This window comes from Sturnira hondurensis, unplaced genomic scaffold, assembly GCF_014824575.4.
Source record: "Sturnira hondurensis isolate 20B ecotype Veracruz unplaced genomic scaffold, ASM1482457v3 Scaffold0022136, whole genome shotgun sequence".
NCBI classification, from domain to species: domain Eukaryota; kingdom Metazoa; phylum Chordata; class Mammalia; order Chiroptera; family Phyllostomidae; genus Sturnira; species Sturnira hondurensis.
In genome coordinates this window covers 10,362,413-10,377,964 of record NW_028094767.1, presented here as the reverse complement: position 1 = coordinate 10,377,964, position 15,552 = coordinate 10,362,413, and the positions used below count along the sequence as shown (strand labels likewise).

The window sequence follows — 15,552 nt, the reverse complement described above, 5'->3', positions numbered from 1 at the left end:
TAGCTCTACTATGAATCACCTTTATAAGGAAGACTGAATGTTACTTTTTGAACACAGGGAGATAGACTATGGTGAACCGATTGCTTACCCAAGGATGGTGTTGGGTCTTAAACCTCTTGGTTTCTGGTGGCCTCTGTGGGACTGTTAGGAGGCAGCCAGAAATGAGTGGCTGGAGGGGAAATAAAACAGGGGCCCTGCCCAGTGCAGTCTGATGAAGAACTTAAAACAAGAGGCTGGAAACAAAAGGGAGGCATGTCTCACCCATTGGTTCAGCAGTCCTGAGCCTGGTCCAATAAGATTGCCAGGAGTTAGGAACATCACAAACAAAACTATGATAGTGCAGGAGGAGGGGAGCCCTTGAAATTCTGTGTATAACCTTTCAACTATGTAGCTGGGAAAGAAAGCCTTTGTAACAGTATATTAATCCCGAGATCTGAAAGGGAGAGAAGGAGGGGGTACCTAGAAGCTGACTAAAGTATATAACTCCTAGAGTCTGATAGTTGACAGGGCGCCCAAATTAGCTGGGTGCCCACTTGCATTTTGGGCTCAAGTGTATAGAACAAACTTACTAAAAACTTTGTTTCTTCTACATGTGGGGCATTCAGACTAGCTCAGTGCTTGCCTAATAGTTCCATGCGCAAGTGTATTTCATGAATAAACTTATCTTATTTCCACTATATGCCCTGTCTCTTGCCTGAATTCTCTTGTGAGCAAGGCAAGAACCGAGGTGGGGGGAGTCCTCTAACCTGAGTCTCCCTGGTAACAGGGCCACACCTCCCTGGTATGGATTGGTTGGCTGCAGCCTGTCACTCATCTTTTATGTCAACTACGTTGCAAAGTTGGATGGAATTTCAATTTTAATGTGATGCCATGAGGTCTACACTACTTAACCCATATCGAAAAGCCCTCTATATAAAAAAACCACTCTACTTTTCCTTTATTTTGCCCCACAGAATTTATCATCCTATTATGTTTGGTGTTTATTATCTGTTCCTGCCTTTGACCAAGTAGAATGTGAACTCATGAATGTTAGAATTTTTTCTTTTCACTGAAACATCCTAAGCACCCAGCATCTAGGTAGTAAGGGATTAATAAGAATGACTGCTTTCCCCTAAAATCAGACTTTGATCGAGTTCAATTAGAAAGCAATCCACATAGCTGGTTTAGGAACTAGAAGTATACTTTTTAAAAGTATTTTCTTTTCTCAAATTTGGAAACAAGTAGGTATAGTGTAAAAATCACCCATGTCTTACCTTGAAAGCCATTCTTAAAATCCGCTCCATGTGGCAAGAGAGCTGGAGTGTATTCACCGTAGCCACCCACATAACACGGGCCGAAGACATTGAGACCAACCAGTGTTCCTGGGGAGACGATGGATTTATTTTTATGATCATCTACCTTCAAAAGAAAAAAAAAATCAGAATCTGTTAAAAAAAGGAATTAATTCCCCAAGGTGAACTGGTAAGATACTTTTATTTCCCATTAACTTGGCATGAAAATTTTATAAAAATCTGAATTTTTGAAGCAATAAAAAACACTTTACCACTCAATTTCTTGCTTCTCTGCTGGTGTCTGTTACCACAGATACATTAATATAGCAGTCATGGTTTTGCATTTTAATGAAAGTCACAGTTCTTTAAAGATTTGGGAGCTAGCAACTTGCTGGTCCTCTTCCATCTAGCCTTGCTTTCCTCTTCTGTCTATTCTCTATGCAACAACCAGAGTCTTCTATCAAAAAATGAAAATGACCATGGTATCCACCCTCCCTTCTTACATTTCTCAGTTGTTCTCTGTAGCTCCCTAGGCAAAAATCTGAACTTCTTAGTGTGACATCTAAGTCCTTTGATGGCGTAGACCCTCCCTGTCCACTTCTACCCACGTCTCTTGCTTCTCCTCACCTGAAAGCCAAACCCGACTGCATTCCTTAAGCCCACCCCAGCCATTGTTCTTTTTCCCAAAAGGCTGTTTATTTGAAGTTATGCTCATGTATCACCGGTTTGGGGAAGCATTTCTTGAATGCTTTCCCTCACCTTAGTTAAGTCAGTCCTCCCTCTTATTTATTCCCTCACCAGTTAATTGCAATCATCCCTCTTGTCCTCCATATTGTGCACTGGTCTGTGACTTCATGGCAGCAGGCAGCACCGCCTGTCGCCTCCACCACCGCACAGATCCGACAGTGAAGTAGCACTGGGTCTGTGGGACAGATGAAGGGATGACTTTTTACCTTCAGCCAGCCCCTTTGGAGGAACCTCCCCAGATGGACCGTGTGAATCCCAAGGCTCAGATCAAGAGGATCGCTGCTGATGCTTGCTACGCCGGATCCCAGGTTGTAACTGTACACCACGCTGCCATCGCGCAGGCCTACAGCCAGGAAGTCATCGCCATCCAGCCCTGGAACGAGAAGATGCAGGGCGCAGGCTCACAGGGAGGAATTCCAGGGGTCTGGTCAGCTGCATTCTACGTCTGCTTCCGAGTTCTAGAGCCGTGTAGGAAGTTAGACGTCTCACTGCTAAACAGCACTCAAGCATGTGTGTTACTGGGCACTATTGTTCACCACACCCACAGAAACTGAGCGCTAACAAGTGTTCTATTTTATTTTTATTTTTTAAAGCCATGAGGGTTCTGGTCAACACAGGGAAAACATTAATACCTAAAAAATTGGAATTAAAAGCTCTTTTTTTTCCCTAAGTGAAATTCAGTATGTACTTTACAATAAGTAGGCCTCTACAATGGAGTAAAACTGATCTGGTAGTCAAGGAAATTTAAACAATTGAGATAACATAACATCAGCTTTGGAGTGCTCTCCGTGGTTTGAGGGGAGTATAAAGAAGATGTCTTTTTATAGTTGCCCAGGGAATGGTATCTTTGTTCTATTGCAAAAGCTCGTGACCACGCCACAGTTACGAGTGAAAGGTGGGTTGTCTCTGTGTTCCTTCTTCTGTCTCTCCCTGCGCTGGTCCNTTTATTTTTTAAAGCCATGAGGGTTCTGGTCAACACAGGGAAAACATTAATACCTAAAAAATTGGAATTAAAAGCTCTTTTTTTTCCCTAAGTGAAATTCAGTATGTACTTTACAATAAGTAGGCCTCTACAATGGAGTAAAACGGATCTGGTAGTCAAGGAAATTTAAACAATTGAGATAACATAACATCAGCTTTGGAGTGCTCTCCGTGATTTGAGGGGAGTATAAAGAAGATGTCTTTTTATAGTTGCCCAGGGAATGGTATCTTTGTTCTATTGCAAAAGCTCGTGACGACGCCACAGTTACGAGTGAAAGGTGGGTTGTCTCTGTGTTCCTTCTTCTGTCTCTCCCTGCGCTGGTCCAGGAACACCACACAGCACAGTGAATTGCCATACCCAGAGGACTAGGGTACAGCTAATGGAGATCCCAATGAAACAGGAAGATGATTGGCAGAAATCTAGCCTCAGGCACCAGGGGAAGGCCCTGGCAGTAGTTTGGGGGGTATCAAGAAGCTCTGAGATGGTTAATGCTATAAGACCCTGCAGGTGGGCAGACCACACTTAGGTCAAGGCTGAGATTCTAGAGTTATGTGGAGACAAAAGGTTTATTGTCAGGGAGGAGGGGTCCCAAAACATCACCCAGTTTCTGAAAGGTGTGTTGCAGGTAGGGAATTGAGGCAAGGACTTCTGCTTGGAAGAAGAGTTTAATGACCCAATTGAAGTAAAAGGTTTAATCACAGGGCAAAAAACAGGACTCAGTTTCTGGGTACAGAGAAAGTTTGTTATCAGTACATACAGCCTCCCCTTCCCGTACTTCTGAGGGTGATGCCTTGTCTGCTCCCTTGGCTTCTGCTGCCAGGCTGATCCAGGTAAAGGAGAGAGAGGTCTGCAGGGATGGGGCTTCCAGGTACAGTAGGGAGGGGGGCTTTTTAGGGCACTGGAAAACACACGACAGAAATATCATTAGAGATGCTCGAACTCTGCCTTTGTTTTTCTGGTTTCTCTGCCATGGGCCTGAGCTGGGTTATTTTTGGATGCTCGTTTGGTGAGTCTAATATAGAGCCAGGGTTGAGAGCCACTGTGTTAAATGCCATACCAATGACTAAACACGTTAGGAACTAATAGCAAATCTCTCTCTCTCTCTCTGGTGATTTCTTCCCACCTGCAATGTTGCAGCAGGTGAGCTGGGTTGTATATTTAGAATGTAAAGAACTCCCAAGAGAAAACACAGATTCAGGAAGGTAGTTAGGTGGAAAAGAGAAAAACCATCATGAGAGATAGAAGACAGTCTCTCAGGCATCTGTTGAGACATGGAGGTCCTAGGAAGAGAGCACTGGAGAGGAGAATTATAAAAGATTTTTCTGTGGGTTGTGAATGGCAATCTTTTTGAGAAAGGCATCAAAATCCCTTTTCTAATCATCTAGGGTGGTGAGAATGGACAGTGTTCTGCCAACTGAACTGTGAGGTGTTGGGAGAGCAGATTCGTTTGAGCCATCTCTCCTTTTCCATCTATCATGTTGCCATTCCTTCTTCCTCCAGGGATTGGCGGCTTCTTTTATTTCATGCAGAAACCTGAAGGTCCTCACAGCCTGGTTGGGAGGACACAGGAGGTTTATCTCAAGTTGTTGGAGGCAGTCATCAAGATGGGGCAAGCAGGAGTGTTAGGAAATTGAAAAGGAGGTTATTTTTCCGTTGGTTTCTTAGCTAACCCATAAAGTGACAAACAAGAATTTGGTAGGTAGATAAGGAAAGGGGAAGGGCTGAAGAGGGCCACTCAAAGCAGAGGGAGCTGTTAACATTGCAGAAACCCAGCGGGAGCAGAGAACGGATATGCCTAGGGAGCTGCCCAGCGCTGTGCCTGCTGGCACTTAGCGTCTGTGGCAGAAAGAGCCACGTCTTTAAGGACCCAACACACGACAATAGAGGATTTAACTATTTTGCTCGAGACTTTCAGGAGCCATGAAATGATTTGAATAAGACAATTATATTAGATCTGGATTTTAGAAGAATCTCATTGCAGTGTTGAGGGCAGACAGGGAGGCAAGTAAGGAGTCTCTGTGGAAGGTCATTCGAGTGACTCAGGAGAGAAAATAATAATAAGCTCTAAATAAATAAAAGCAGTGACACAGATGATGGAGAAAAGAGGGGGCATGTGATCTGGAAGGATGATTTGAAAGAACAGATCAATTTAGAGTGAAGAGTTGACGAAGAAGGAGAATGGGAAGGTGGTCCTGAAGAAGCTGGTTCAAAGAGCCAGGTCAAAAGGCAGGGTCCGTCATGGGGTCAGGAGGTGAGGAAGGGAGCCTCTGGGCAAAGGGGCTGACTTCAGTGTACAGATACCCCTGCTCACAGAGCACAGGAGGAACTGCTCCAAGGCGAGCCAGGGAGCCAGTTGGACTACGAAGCAGACAACAGCATCTTATTCACAGCCCACAGGTCTATCAGAGTTGTTTTCCTGCCCTCTGTCATTCCAGACTTCCCCTCAGTGTCAACCTCGGTTGTACCTGATGGAGTAGATAAGAGAAAGAAAAGCAGTTGACTGCCAGGGTGGATGCCTGGAAGGAGGACACATTTCAGGGACTTGGACCTGCACTAGGGCCCTGGTTTAATGCTCTGCTGTGACTTCTTGAAATTCTTTGAATTGCACTCTGAAAGTGAAGCCCATGGGACAATGGATCATGAGTGGGAAAGAGGTGATGTGCAATGTTTGTTGTTTCTTGCTATGTCATTCACATGCAGTGTCTGTGATATCCCAGGAGAAGAGAATTCCCACAACCCTGGGAATTCACTGAGACTCAAAATGAGTAGAAGAAAAGTATGTTCGTCTAACAACTGAGGAGGTGGGGTTGCTGACAATTCTGGGAGGCCATGCTTTCCAGTTGGACCAGAATTGGCTTTAAGCACAGACAAGCAATCATGGTCTAATAAATGTGAATGACCAAGGAATCTTCTCTTTCCTTTTCCTTTTCCTTTCCTTTCTGTCCTTCCTTACCCAACAGTGAACTGAAGGTTGTGTCGACAGAATGTTAATACATGGGGGGAGGGTGTGTGTGTGAAATAGACACAGTTGATAATTCTGTTTAGTGTTCTACTATTCTGATAAGAAAGCAGAATATGTGCTTGTACAAGCTATGAGATACCAACTGTGTAATATCTGTGACTCTGCATATAAGTTAAAAAGTCTTTTTAAAAAATATTTTATTTATTTATCTTTAGAGAGGAAGGGAAGGAGAGAAGAAGAGAAACATCAATGTATGGTTGCCTCTCGTGAGTCCCCTGCTGGGAACTGGCCTGCAACCCAGGCATGTGCCCTGACTGGGAATCGAACCTCGATTCTGTGGTTCGTAGGCCCGTGCTCAATCCACTGAGCTACACCAGCCAGGAAAAAAACTCTTGTATTTGTATTTAAAACTGGCCTTGAGTGCCCTGTCTGGTGTAGCTCAGTGGATTGAGCACGGGCCTGTGAACCAGACGATCGCGGTTCGATTCCCAGTCAGGGCACATGCCTGGGTTGCAGGCCAGTTCCCAGCAGGGGATGCAGTTCCCGGCAGGGGGCACACGAGAGGCAACCATACATTGATATTTCTCTCCCTCTCTCCTTCCCTTCCCCTCTAAAGATAAATAAATAAAATCTTTAAAAAAAAACTGGCCTTGAGTGATATAAAAAGAAATGGTACCCTGGTTGGGGTGGCTTGGTTGGTGTGTCCTGTGCACCAAAAGGTCAACAGTTCGATTTTGGGAGGTAATCGGTCATTGATATTTTTCTTTCACAACAATGTTTCTCTCTCTGTTTCTCTTCCTCTCTCTTTAAAAATCAGTAAAAACTGTATCCTCACCCTGGCTGGTGTAGCTCAGTGGATTGAGCACGGGCCTGCGAACCACACGATCGAGGTTCGATTCCCAGTCAGGGCACATGCCTGGGTTGCAGGCCAGTTCCCAGCAGGGGACACAAGAGAGGCAACCATATACTGATGTTTCTCTCCCTCTCTCCTTCCCTTCCCCTCTAAAGTTAAATAAATAAAATCTTTTAAAAAATCAGTAAAAAATGTATCCTCGGGTGAGGATTTAAAAAAGAATGGTAAAATCCATGCTAACAATTTAATATTTTAATTTTTCTCAATGTATTCTCACATAAATAATAAATACAAGGCATCATAGAAAGTTGAGAGACCACAGAAGAAAAGCTAAACAGTTTTAGTACCTTTAATGGCATTGCTTCTCTGCTTCCGGAACAAGGACTCCGCACTTGCATTTGCAGTGGGTCTCAGAAATTATGCACCTGCCTTTGAGGGGGAAACTTTGTTGCCTTCACAAAGCAAACGAGGAAAGAAGAGCAAGACGAAAACTAGATTGACCTGTGCATCTCTGAGGCTGTTGGGAGGCTTTGAAGGTGGATGAGAGGCCAACTTGTGAGGGCAGGAAACCTGCTGCAGGGTTTGTGGGGGGATGCTGACGCACACGGGGACCTCGAAAGGTCACACGGCTGCTAGGTGGCTGAGGCTGCCTCTGAGACAGACAGCCAGCCTGACTGCAGAGCCTGGACTCTTCCCATTGGACACTTCCCCACTGTCTGCACAGCAGAGGAAGACAAGCAAGTGTCTCTGGGTGAAGCACAGGAAGACAAGCAAGTGCCTCCCACCACGGGCTCTCCTCAATGCTCCCCTTTGAGGAGGAGGACCCACCAGTTAAAGGGCAATATGGTGACTTTCAGCACCAGAGGCACATGGTAATTCTCATCCAGCTGATCTAACATCTTTTAACTCCAACAGAAAAAAAATTAAACTTTCTAAAGTATTTCATTTAGATTAAAAATTCAATTTATTAGTAAAGAGTGAACACAACTTATCATTTTCTCAAATTTTTCTTCCAATATAGTCAGATAGTATCATATGTTACATCTGACTCATCCCTCTAGAAATGATAATGGACTTGCAACGAAGGTAAGCAGAGTCTCAGGTCCTAGAAGGACTTGAACGTTTAATCTGGGCCTTTGTGCTAATGTAATTTCTAGCCACTCACTTCCTCTTGTTTCTTTCTTTTGAAAACACTAACACTTCATGGGATTGTCTCTAGCAATAAGTCAGTGTTCTACAATATGTTTCAAATGGGTTCAGTGATTCTAAGTGGCAGGTGGCTTTTTCCTCTCCTCTCCTCCTTTCCTGTCCTGAGTGAAAGAGAAGCCCTGAGAGGCGCCCTAGGGGCCGTGCTGAGACCTTCCAGCCAACCAACCTGCTTGCTGAATGGCTCCTGATTATGGAGGGATTTCCCTTCTGGAAGAACCATTCCTGTTGTGCAGACACACTTCATAGGAATATTTGAGTGTAGTTCTAGGGTCTGTAAAGCTGTTAGATTTTTGATGGACAGAAACTACCATTTTATCAAATATTCTTGATATTGTGGTACCATGATTTTGACACAGAAACACAGAGATAAATATTCCCAAGCTTTAGTTGACTGTTCATGGCCATGAGATGTTATAGTGATCTTTCAGAAAGAAAGCTACATTGATATGAAGAGTTAGATAAATATGAATGACTTTAGAAGAACAATGGAAGAAGTTTATGGAGTTAGAATCAAAGCTAAAGTGACACCAAGAAAAAATATTTCTAGGTTGATATGTGAGAAACAAAACCCCAAAGGATGGAATCTCAGCCACCAGCACAGAACCCATTGACTGGTACAGGATTCTGGAGACTGCTCATATCAGTGACAGTCTCTGCTCCAGTGGGTATTAGACAACTGAAGACTGTGAATGAACTCTTAAAGAGCATGTAGTTTCTGTTGATTCTAAGATCTTTAGAGCTTCTAATCATAGTGGCAAACTCATAGCTTCTTGTTCTGTCAATGGGACCATTAAACTATGGGTACTCCAGAGCTTTGAAGGCATTGGAACCATACACGCTATGTCCATGGTGTTTCTTCATTCATAATTGCACACACTGGAGACCGTACAGTGTCTACATTAGGGGGTTAAATTATTGAAATGTGATTGAATCAAGATGGCGCCCTGACTCCCAGCTGTGCTAGTAAACAAACCACGGGGTAAGGGTGACAGTAACATCAAACTCAATGCATGCTCAGAGCACATGAAAATGGGAGAAAAATGCATTTCCTGAGGCTACATAGAGCCCACATTTTTTCAATCTCTTGAACAAAAGGATCTGAGACTAGAAAAAGTGGAAACCCGAGCTTTCTCTTAATGTCTGTGTTGGAGATAAGACCATGAAAATAAAGAATGTAAGCACCAGTTTATGGGTAAACTTTAATTTCCATATGATGGAACCACATGTGCTCACTGGAAGTGTAGAAAAAAAAATAGTGAGAATATGGGCTTGTGCACTTGGCTTCTTCTTCTTTTTTTTTTGTCCTCTGCGTTTTCCTCTATGACACCAAGGCTATCCCCATGGAACTATGCTTAAGTGAATATTCCTTCTTCACATTATATTTAAGATAATGGGAGAGGGGGTGTGCAAGGATCTGCATGCTTTTGTCATTTTTAATGCTGTTTGAGCTCTGGTCAAATATGACAATTTCCATATATTTCTCAGTCAGTAAAGTAAATTAGCTTAACTTTTTGAACAATCTTAAGAACTCAATTTATTTAATAACTTAGATGGCATTGATATAAAAGTCTAAGATATTTAATATTATGAACACTAAGATTTGAGAGTTTGAGATTGTCAGGAAGAAATTTTCACGATTTCTAGCCACGCCGATATGATTACAGAAGAAAATAATGAACATTTTTCTGTTGTAAAAAACTGAGTTATGAGCACATGTCGTCAGTTATGTTTATAAAATGCCTCAGCACCATGGAATTGGGAGATGCGTTATATTAAGGAATTGGCTGCAGTCTGCTCTCTCATTCATCAGGGATCTTCCTTACGCCTGATCTGTAGCAAAGCTCCATAAAAGTAGGCTGAGCTGATTGGTTTTTGTAACGCTCCTCTCTTCATTTTTCTTTTTCTGTACTGTAGATGACATTCATTTCCTTTTTTTCACAGAAAAACATCAAGCTCTATTTATACACGCCTATATTCTGTTATCGTTAATAACTAAGGGCCTCAAGTAAACAAGAAATTATTTGGCATGAAATATGAGGTAATCTTTCCTAATTACCACGGCAGAGAAGACCTACATGCTGGTGACTGACAGAAAGCTATGCATATGAAGTGCTTAGGCACATACATTAAATCCAGAAAGTTATATATGTTTCTCTGAAAAATTCCATTATGGCATTATACTTTTTCGATACAGGCCAATGTTGAGATTTTTAACTCATACATTTCAATGATGTGAACAGTGATACATGTCTCCCCTCCCCCCTTTATTTAGGTCTTAACCTCTTCACTGCAATCCAGATTAATCTATGTTACACACTGTTATTAACTACCGGGACTGCCTCTGTCCCCAGCGTCTTTCCATTAGTGAAAGGCTCAATAAACAGGTTATTACTGATTTCTCACACAGTACCCATCATGTGAATGATGCAGCGGGGGGTACAGAGGAAGGCTCAAGTCATGGTTTGTCCATAAAGAATTCAAGATTAATCTCGCTGAGGGAGGGGCAAGTCTAAAGCGATGAAATTGTTGTTATTCTAATGCTTTTGATTTATGAAAATGGTAACTTCATATGATTCAAAGTAGTGGATGTGAATGACAAAACAGTATCCAATTAAATACCAAATTATGGGACGCAAGTTACAAGGCCTATGCAGGCTTTGTGTAGCTAGGCTATAAGGAGACATGAATTTGTCAGAGAATGTTGCATGCTGGGTAGCTTGGAAGACGCGAACAGAAGGGAAGCCAGCCTCCCAGGCAGGAGGAAGCTGCGAAGGAGGAGTGAATGGGGGTGATGGCTCCCGGGTGGAGTACACTGGCTGCCTGTCAACTGTGGGGCTGGGCATTCGCGGGGCCCAGGCTGGGAGAGAATGGAACTGGGAACGCGGGTGGGCTGCTGTAGTACCGACAGCAGAGGGCTGGTTGAGATGGAAGACAAGGACGAGAGACACGGGAAAGAGAACAAACTCCCTGACAGTTCTAGCTGGCTGAGATTTCTGTCTCTGGAATTTCACCTTTTCTCTCACTTCTGTACTTTTTTCATTCGATGATGTCTATGCTCATGTCTGGATGCTGTGATAGATTCTGCCTGTACCCGACATAGTTTCTGACCTCTGGTTTAGCGTTGCTAATTAACAACATTTTAAGTACCATACATTGTGTCGCCCTAAATTGATTGTATGTTTTTGTGTAATGGCACCATAGACTTTTTTGTAGTAATTCTTTCAAAAACTGTAATGAGTATCTATATATATGATAGCCTGTTGATATAAGGAAGCAAAACCATGAGATGGTTCTCAAAGAGATCTAGGCAGTTATAGTGAAATACGGTAATTATGACCAGAAAACTTCAGTGAGATTAATTCTTAAATTTTCTTGGAGTGTTAAAGACTTCAAAGTCTTTTTAAAATAAATATTTTAATATGTTTATTGATTTTAGAGACAGAAGAAAAGAGAGAGAGAGAGAGAAGCATCTATGTGAGAAAGAAACATGGATATGTTGCCTCCCATGTGCTCCCCGACCAGGGATCAAAGCTATAAACTAGGCATGTGCCCTGACTGGGAATCAAACCTGAAACCTTTTGGTATACAGGATGATACTCCAACAGAGCCACACTAGCCAGGGTGTGAGAATGATCTTTTTAGCTGAAGCTTAAAGGGCAGAAGTGTTTTGAAGGCACGAAGTGAAGTGTGACCAGCTCAGAAAGGTGGAACAGCCTGTGCGAAGGCACAGAGCAGAGGATGTGGAGACATGACCCAGAATGCGTGTGCGCGGATCCTGCTGCGTGTAGAGTGGACTGGAGGAAAAGAGACTGTGCAAATGTGATGGGTGAACATCTATGGGTCTGTGCAAAGGATCTTACATGGTATGTTATGATTAAGCATGTTGATTAGGCAAGAAATGTTTGTACTTATAGGTTAGCCCCCTGTAGCAAAATGGATAACAGAGGGGAAGAGGGTCATGACTGGGTAGAGGGACTGGAACAGAGGCTATGGCAGAGAAGCAGGAGGCAATGAGGAGAAGGAAGAAGGTGGAAGGAGAAAATACAAACAGTAAAGGGAAGGTACACTGGACAGATGTTGGCATTTGGTAGAATGTGGGGGATGAGATGGAGAGAAGACAAAGATGTTGTCTATCTTGTTCAGAACTGTCTCTCTACCACCTTGAAGAATGTCTCAGCTAGGTTCCCAATAAACATTTGTCAAACGAATAAAAGGGATGTAAATATCCAGGTAACTCCTGGGTTTCAGACTGAGGCAGAATGTTTATGCCAGTCCCAAAAAGAGGGATACAGGAGCGGACGATAACATACTCATCTGTGAACTGCTGAACATACAGGTGATTCTTAGAGGAATGGATGACAAGGATGTGGGGGTAGGAAAGGAAGAAGAGACAATGAAGGAAATATCAAACATGACTGCAGAAGCACAGGAAGATGATTAGTTCAGGTTAAAGTCACAAGTCAAGAGAGACATTTTCCAGCTGAAGTATTTGAAAGGGTAATTTGTCTGGCGAGTTCAATGAGAATAGGCTGGAAGAATCAGTAATCAGCTTAGGGAGACTCAGGGAAGAAGAGCATAATCAGTGCCTGGGAGTGAAGGTCCCTTGCCTTTTTACGAGGATGTGTCAGAAATTAGAGGTTGGCTTACGCTTCAAGTTATTGTACAAACTCCGTGGCTTTGTGCATCTTTTAACCTGAGAAAGATACAGGCAGCATATGGAATGGTAACTTTAGTAACGACGGCCAGTTCGAAGGTCAGAGATGAATGCGACGAAACAATAAGAACAGTGCCTAACTGTGGAGCTACTACCATTGTTAAAGATAACCTGGTTTGGGCCATACTTTCTTATGTAGAATAGATAATTTCAAATTGTGTGGTTAATATTAATCAGTATATATTTTAAAGGAATTTGTTAATGAATAATAATTAATAACTTTATGCTACACAAATTGATGAATCATCCCTACCTATTACATTTTGGGCAATAATTACCTATCTTAGTTCATCCCTGTGTGTAGTCTAATTTAGCTGTTCCCTAAAGATTTTGAGAGGTTGCTCTCAAACATTAGTTGCATAAAAGGCACCTAAGGTGCTTGATACAATTCTGTTACTTGAGTCAAGAGGGCCTGGGCATTAGCATTTTAACAAGCACCCTCATGCGATTCTGATATAATGTGAAGAGGTCTACTTGGAGAGAAGCATTACTTTAAAAAGCAATTGTGCTACTTGGCATTTTTTTAGCTGGTATTCTTGCTCCCCCAGGTGGTACAATGTGTAATTGCATCTTTCATATTTTCCCGTTTCACTGATTAGAAAATCGAGCTCCACAATTTATTTACCTGTTTATCTAGCCTTCATTTAACCATATCAACGTACAAATGCCAAGTGCAGAATTAGCATTCATATCCATACATACGAATAAAACGACTATAGAAAACCAGAAAAGTCACATGTAAAATTCCACAATTTAGAAAAGCTGTGGCCTAGACATTGCTGCTGCTTTCCTCCTCCCCCTTCCCCTCCCCCCTCCTCCATTTACTTATAATTTTGAAGGGGTATTTAGTAGAAGAGTACTGAAAAGCTATTTGGTAGCATTTTCATGGGCCAAGTGTTTATGCTTTGCTTGGGTTCTCTGTGAATCATTCAGGATTTAGAAGATGTATTTTAAAACAAAAAGGACCCAGGGTGTGTAACGCTCGTTTGAATTTCATTTGCTGTTTTTTTTTTCTCTTTTGCTGATGGAAAGGATGTAATAGCTAAACAAATGATGCAGTGTGTGAGAATTAGGGAGTGAGGGGCTGGGAACGCCCCCTTTCTTCCGTTCTCCCCTCTATGACCTCTGGCAGTCATTCAACCGATTTTTTATGAAAACCACCTGGGAGGAGCTTCGTGCGTGATGTCCTGATAACTGGAACACTGTTTCCATAAAGGGGAGAGATGTCTAGCCAGCCAAAGCCTGGCATACAGGGTCCATGCCCTAAGCACAGGGCAGGCCACCAAGACTCAGACGAGGGAGAGACTGACTAAAGCGGTGGGGGCAGGGTAGCCACCGGGGAGATCTGAGTGGAGATGGCAGCCAACCAGAATCCCTGATAATGACTACTTTTTAAGTACCTCTATGCAACGGTGTTGCCGATTTACGTCATACAGCGATCTGTTCTTTAAAATAATTTTTTCAATGATCTGCTTTTATTTTGGTTCTTCATTCATCCAGCACTGATTATGTGTCAGGGAGGGGCTCAGTGTGGGCAGATAAGGTCAAATGGGGGTGACTCATCTGTGCCCACACAGACCTCCCACTCTCCTAGTGAAGGCAGACAGGAAACAACAACCTAAAATAGACCAAGGAGTTATAAACTGAGGTAAGGGCTTGGGGGAAATAAATTGAGGTGGGGAATACCTTGGATGGGATGGGATAAGACCTATTTCTGTGAAGGGGGCTGGGAAGGTCCACTGGAGCAGACAAAAGCTACTGTGTGCATCGAGTTCAAGGGTTGTACATGTATTATGTTATTCCTAACAACCCTACTAGGGAATGTACCATTATTATGCCCACTTGACAGGAAAGGAGACTGAGGTTCAGGGATATAAAGTAATTCAACAGATACTTTGTGAGTGGTGGAAACTGGATTTAAGTCTACACTGCCAGGCCCCACAGCCTGCTCCAGTGACCGCTCTGATTGCCACCATGCCCTGTCCAGGCAGAAGGCAGAGCGTGTGCAAAGCCTGGGAGCAGGAGAGCTCTGGGTACCTGAGGCACTGGAGGCAGATGGTAGAACAGGGGCACGGAGATCGTGGGAGTGGCCTGGTGGAGGTCAGAGACAAGGCAGAGGCCCTGTGAAAACGTGGTAAGGAGGTTGGGATTTCATTCTGAGCCCAGGGGGAAGTCGGGCACGTTTTAAGTAAGGTTCAAATATGGTGAAATGCCTTTTAAAGACATGACTCTTTCTCCAGCTTGGAGAATGGGTTACAGGAAGGAAAGGCAGTAAGAAGACCAGCTAAGAGGAGGTCCCAGCGTGTCGGCAGCAGAGATGGGGAAGAGATCTGAACAGGTTTTGGAGGTACAATGAATAACACCTCCCAGGATCAAGTGTCCTCATCCTTACAGAGGTGGTGGCAAGATGGTACATTAAACTTCACTGGGGGTGTGGGCTACTTTCAGACTTGTGTTAATGCAGAAACCAATGTACAATACTAGGAGATCACTGAGGGAGTTGAACAGAACAGAACATTATTTCCCCCATCACAACAGAACTGCTGACGGTTGAGAAAAAGGTCTTTTCCAGTGTACTATGTTAATTTCACAGGTGAGGACACTGAGCTCAGAGAAGGTAAGTGATTAATTGCCTAACTAGTTAGTTGTCCAGTGGGGAGTAAAATGTATGTGCTTTTCCTTGATCCCACACATGCGTAAGTGGCTTGTGCTTAAGAGAGACAACTTTAATATATTAGGTGATTTCCCACCAGTTCGGGGGCAATGAAATAGTTGCATACAGGCCAAATACTCTCTTCATTTCTTACTCCTTTA

General features: G+C 43.1%; 1 protein-coding gene across 1 annotated transcript in view; it reads right to left on the bottom strand.

Annotated features, from left to right (window-relative positions):
- The window catches only part of LOC118978743 (protein eyes shut homolog), a 753,210-nt gene that overhangs the window by 52,178 nt on the left and 685,480 nt on the right, over positions 1-15,552 (bottom strand). The window contains exons 14-15 of the mRNA XM_037034365.1: positions 2,225-2,391; positions 1,254-1,398 (exon numbers count right to left, since the gene is read on the bottom strand). Coding sequence (XP_036890260.1) covers positions 1,254-1,398; positions 2,225-2,391 — 312 coding nt within the window. The remainder of the gene's footprint in view (positions 1-1,253; positions 1,399-2,224; positions 2,392-15,552) is intronic.